Source organism: Chrysochloris asiatica, unplaced genomic scaffold (genome assembly GCF_000296735.1).
Source record: "Chrysochloris asiatica unplaced genomic scaffold, ChrAsi1.0 scaffold00079, whole genome shotgun sequence".
NCBI classification, from domain to species: domain Eukaryota; kingdom Metazoa; phylum Chordata; class Mammalia; order Afrosoricida; family Chrysochloridae; genus Chrysochloris; species Chrysochloris asiatica.
Window position 1 is genome coordinate 1,112,714 of NW_006408597.1, and position 6,034 is coordinate 1,118,747.

The window sequence follows — 6,034 nt, forward strand, 5'->3', positions numbered from 1 at the left end:
CGGAACCGCTGGTAGTTTTGAACTACTGACCTTGCGGCTCACAGCCCAATTCGTAACCACTACGCTAAAAGAACTGACAAAAGAAAAATTCAAGTCTCAAGTTGCAATGTTGAAGGATTCTACGGGAGAAACAATGGAATCCTGGTATGGTGCTGTAGGATAAGCACTGGACAGCTAATCATGAGGTCGGCAGTTCAAACTCAGCAGCTCCTCAAAGCCCCTAGACAGGGTCACTATGAGTCAGAACTGACTCCACCGAAACACTATGGGCAAAAAAAAAATAGAAACACTATGGGAAAAAAAAAATAGGATAATGCAGGAAGCATCCAATGAAGATGGAAAAATTCACAATCACTGTACCACAAAGAATTAGTTGACATTTAACCATTTCAGGAAGTAGTATATACTCAAGAACCAATTGATTGTACAGAAGATGAAGTTCAAGTTCCACTGACGGCATTGACAAAAACAAAACAAAACAAAACAAGGTTCCAGGAATTGATAGAATACCAACTGAGATGTTTCAACAAAAGATAGAAAGCTGGAAGCACTTACAAGTGTATGCCAAGAAATTTGGAAAACAGTTACTTGGCCAATTGACTAGAAGAGATCCATATTTGTGCCCATTCCAAAGAAAGGTTATCCAACAAACTGTGAAAATTATCTAACAATATCATTAATAATGCACGCAAGTAAAATCATGCTGGAGATCATTTAAAAACTGCTGCAGTAATACATCAACATGCAATTGCTAGAAATTCAAGCCGGATTCAGAAGAGGATGTGAATTGAGGGATAGGTCATTGCTGATGACGGATGGATCTTTGCTCAAAGCAGAGAATACCAGAAAGATGTTTACCTGTGCTCTTTTCACTATGCAAAGGCATTATACTGTCTGGATCATAACAAATTTTGGATAACATTGCAAAGAATGGGAATTCCAGAACATTTGATTATGCCCATGTAGAACCTGTATACTGAACAAGAGACAGTTGTTTGAATAGAGCATAGGGATATCATGTAGTTTAAAATCAGGAAACGTGTGTGTTAAAGTCATATCCTTTCATCATACTTATTCAATCTGTATGCTGAGCACATAATCTGAGAAGCTGGACTGTATGAAGAAGAATGTGGCATCAGCATTGGAGGAAGTCCGTTAATAACCTGAGTTATGCAGACGATACAACCTTGATTGCTGAAAGCAAAGGAGACTTGAAGCCCTTACTAATGAAGATCTAAAACTATAGCCTTCATTATGAATTATACTTCAACTAAAGAAAACAAAAATCCTCACAACTGGACCAATAAGCAACATCACAATACAGAGAAGAGATGTAAGTTGTTAAAGGCTTCATTTTTCTGGGCTCCACCATCATTGTCCATAGAAGCAGAAGTCAAGAAATAAAATGATGTATTGCATTGGACAAATCTGTTACAAAAGACTTCCTCAAAGTCATAAAAAGCAAAGATGCTACTTTGAGGTCTAAGATGCACCTGACCCAACCCAAGTCATGGTATTTTCAATCACTTCATAAACAAACAAAAACTGGACAAAGACTAAAGATTAGAGAAGAATTAACGCATTTGAATTGTGTTGGTGAAAAACACTGAAATTACCATGGACTGCCAGGAGAACAAAGAAATATGTCTTGGAAGAAGTATATCCCCTTAGAATGGCAAGACCTCATCTCCTGTATAGGAAGGATCAGTCCTTGGAAAAGGATATCATGCTTGGGAAAGTAGAGCGTCAGCAAAGACAAAGGAAGACCTTCAGCGACATGGAATGACACAGTGGCTACAACAGTGGGCGCAAACACAGCAAAGATTCTGAGGATAGTGCAGGACTGGGCTGTGCTTCATTCTGTTGTGCTTTGAGTTAGAACCTACTGGATGGCGCCTAACAAAAACAAAACCAGCTTGTTTTTCGGAAGACTTTTACCAGTCTATAAAATGCCCATTTAAATCCACTAAAGACACACTGGACCACAAAGTCAGTTTGAACTGCAAAGTTGGTGGTTCAAACCCACCAAGCTGCTCCTCACAAACCCTATGCAGGGTCACTATAAGTCGGAACTGGCTAGATGGCACTTAACAACAACAACACAGCTCACCACATGCAAATAAACCTTTGGAACATGACGTTCTTCAGCTGCCATTACTCTCCTCATTTCCTTCTTCTTTTTATTATTATTTTTTTAATTGCTCTAAAAATTAGCATTCTTTGGGTCCAAGCTAGGAGCCATTTTGAGGTCCCCTCTCATTGCAGGCTGCCCTTACTTACATTGCAGAGCACCATCTCCGCCGCTCTGTCCTGTGTCTCCGCCCCCACACCACTGCCAACTGACAGCCAGGGAAAGGACATGCAAATAGACCCTAAAAACGGCTTGTTATTTTCACGGCCTAGATGGTGAGCATTTGTGGGTGCCTGTGAGGACAGGACGTCACTGTCAGGTACAGGGCATATGCCACCAGTTTGGGGTGTCTGTGAAATGTAAAAATACCCAACCCAAATAAAGGCCTTTTTCCAAAAAAAGGAAAGTGCCTCCCAAGCCTTTTGCAAAGGGGAATGGGGTGATTCTGCACATCCCTGTTGCCGCCCTCCTCCCGCCCACCACAGGCCAATTCCAGCTGGGATGCTGTTCAGTCTTTGGCTTTCAATAGTATTTATTGCCATGGAAGGACCAGGAAATGGTTGCTTTCAAATCATAGGGTAGAAGGGTGGAAGGCAGAGGGTCATTCATAAAGTACACGGCCCAAGCCAGCAAGCGCAATCAACAGCATGGTGATTTACAAAATCAGTCCAGAAGAATATAATTACAGTCACTCTTCTAGGAGTGGCGCCATAGGGTAAGCACTGAACTGCTAATTGCAAGGTCGGCAGTTCAAATCCATCAACTGCTCCTCAGAACCTCTATACAGGGTCACTGTGAGCTGGAATCAACTTGACAGCATTTAACAGCAACAACTCATCTTATAAATCAACAGTCTTTAGTGACCATTTACAATGCACCTAATCTGGGTGCCTTGAGCTCAAAGGTCTCCAAGTAGCTAATGTATATGACGGCAGTTGTGGCTGACAAAATGTCAAAACAACAGTGTAAACAGAATGGAGGCAATAGGGAAGTGTGGGAGCCTGCGGCAAACTGGAGAGAGGAAATTGGTGAGGTGAAGTGGTCCTCTCCATTCCATTTAGCTGTTGTCATTACACATTACCACTACAGGACACTGGATCACCAGATCTTCCCAAAGATCTAAACCAAAGGTTAAGCCCACATTTTCAACTGAAAATGCTGGGTCAAGTTTCTTTTAAAACAAAATGTTAGCCACACAAAACATATCTGCGAGCCAGATGGAACCCACAAATGACCAGTTTTCAATCCCTGAGCAAACTCCCAGCAGCCCATACCCTTCTTTCCAGTCTTTAGGATACCCAAGGTGGAGTGAAGGTAGAGTAATAGCTGCATTATATACTTAACTTTCCCCTCATTTCTCCCTCAAAAGTTCTTCCCTCAAAGGGAGAAAGGAAGACTCAATGCCTAGAGGGCACTCAGCTTCCAGGTTCTGTTAAGGGTGATAGAAGCCAATATGCTGAACAATATGGAGCCTGGCATGTTGCTGTAGGATAAACACGGGACTGCTAACTGCAGCTGGCTGTTCAAACCCACCAGCTGCTCCAAGGGAGAAAGATGAGACTGTCTGCTCCCATGAAGATTTACAGCCTTGAAAATCCTATGCAGGGTCGCTGTGAGTTGGAACTGACTTAACGGCAGTGAGAGAGACGTTGAACAATATGATAAGCATAATGTCACTAAAGCTGTACATGTGAAGATTGTTTAAATGTCAAACTTTTCGTTACATATGTATTTACCATAGTTTTTTTTTTAAAGTCCCTCCCTCGTAAACTTGCTCCATCCTGAAGGACGAGCCCACATCCAGACACCCCTGACAGAGCTGCTATCCCTGCCCTTCCCCCTAGCCACATTTCCACTTCCCACCACTGCCTCTTTCTCGCTTACAAGTGGGCAGCTACTCTCTTAGGCCCCTGAAGAAGTGGCTCGGCTGGGGGCCTCGCAGGGACAAACTGGCAGCCCTGGGCAATTGGCACCAATGTTGAGGCAGCTGGGAGATTTCTCACCAGTCTCCAGAGAAATACTGCTCTTTTGCAAGGAAGCTCGGGGAGCTGTGGCTTACAAGGGGGGAGGTGCTCTTCATGTGGATGCCTTAAAAACCCCATCTAAGGAACACCATTAGGGTGACTGAGACCATCCCAGCTCTGCTTGGGAAGTGAAGCCACACCATCCTGTTTGCAAATTCCCTCATCCAGCTCCAAACAGGGGCCAGACAGAGAGATGATGTCCCTAGCAATAACATTTTTAAAGAGAACCCAATAGGACTGGCATTCCTGGCCTTTGTTTTTATGAGTTTGTCATTGATTTTTATTTGTTTTCTGGGGGTGGCACTCTATGTATTAATAGTGCCACAGGTCAACTAGAGCAAGCATTTGACCAGATCCCGCAAAGATTTACAGCCTCAGAAACCCTATACAGGATCGTGATGAGTCAGAACCAACTCCACAGCACATGACCACCACCAGTAAGAGATTGAAACTGGATAGCCAAGTTGATTCTTTCATACCCCATTTTTTTTATTCCTTTTTTATAGGAGTCCTCATGCACTCAAAGCATGCCCATGTTTCCATAATCCCCTGTTCCTCACAACACCCCAGAGAAATGGCTCTGATACGACTGCTCATTAGTGCACTCTCATCCTTCACTTGCCCCTTGAGAAGGCAGGGAGCCAGATTCAGCAGTGCTGTGTAAACATGCCTATGTCCATGAATTCCCAAGTGTTCTGAAAATCCAGGTATTGATTCAGAAGGTCTGGGGTGGGACCCAAGATTCTGCATTTCTGTCAAGCCACAGGGTCTCTCAGATAGTCCTCAGACCACACTTAGATCACACAGCCAGCTGCCAGAGTTCTGTTTAGCCCATGCCTGGCTCACCTCACTTTTCACGGGTTGGGGCCTCTTGCCCAGTTTCACTTCCAGGAAGTGCAAGGGGGCAATCATGGCCCCAATGTTGCGGATGTCTGCGTACTTTAGCTCCTCTGTGGTCAGAGCTGAGCTGGGAAGGCCAGTCAGGGGGCCAAGCCCTGGCAGAGAGCCGGCAGTCACGGAAGGGTCCGGGATCTGCCCAGGCATCATAGCAGGAGGCGTGGAGGTCCAACCTGGAGGGGGAGAGAAAAGAGCAAGAACAGTGCTGTCAGCCAGGCAAGGGGCTCCAGGAGGGGCTCCAGACCCCAGTCCCTTCTGTCACCCATCCACTGGCTCTTCCTGCCTCTAAGTCTACCTTGTTATAGAGGACAACTTGATCAAGTACTTCACACCTCTGCTAAGAGGGATTACCTGATTTTTTTTTTTTACAAGAAAGTGACAATGTTCCAATGCTTAACCCAATTAATAAAAATAAAACACAACAATTGTTGTTAAGTCTACTCTACTCTGACTCAGGCAAATCTCTTGTGTGCCAGAGTAAAACTGAGCTCTACAGAGTTCTCAGTGGCTGAAGTTTGGGAATTAGATCACCAGGACTGTCTTCCAAGATGCCACTGGGTAAACTCAAACCTCCAACCTTTTAGTTAACAGCTAAGTGATTAACCATTTGCACCGCCCAGGAACTCTCAACCCAAGTATAACCCAATGCTATGAAGTTGATTCCAACTCACAGCAACCCTACATAGGGTTCTGTGATGAAATCTTTATGGGAGTGAGAGCAGCTAGTGGGTTTGAACCACCAACCTTATAGCTAACAGCCCAGCACCAAACCCACAGTATCACCACTTATCCAGCAGGTACTATGAGCCAAGCATTGTAGTAATCCTTCTATCAGCCCCATAAGACTGGATCCAAGCCCATTACACAGAACAGAAAGCAGAGGTCTACAAAGATAATTTGTTCAAGGTTGTAGACAGTTAAACCCAGTAGAGTTGAGATTGACATTACCACACTAGACCTCCCAGAGAATGAATGATAACTG

General features: G+C 44.1%; 1 protein-coding gene across 1 annotated transcript in view; it reads right to left on the bottom strand.

The window, feature by feature from the left end:
- JDP2 (Jun dimerization protein 2) overlaps window positions 1–5,220 on the bottom strand; it is a 40,479-nt gene extending 35,259 nt beyond the window's left edge. Inside the window, exon 1 of the mRNA XM_006865514.1 lies at window positions 5,002–5,220. Coding sequence (XP_006865576.1) covers window positions 5,002–5,202 — 201 coding nt within the window. The 5' untranslated portion in view covers window positions 5,203–5,220. The remainder of the gene's footprint in view (window positions 1–5,001) is intronic.
- Window positions 5,221–6,034: the final 814 nt, after the last annotated feature.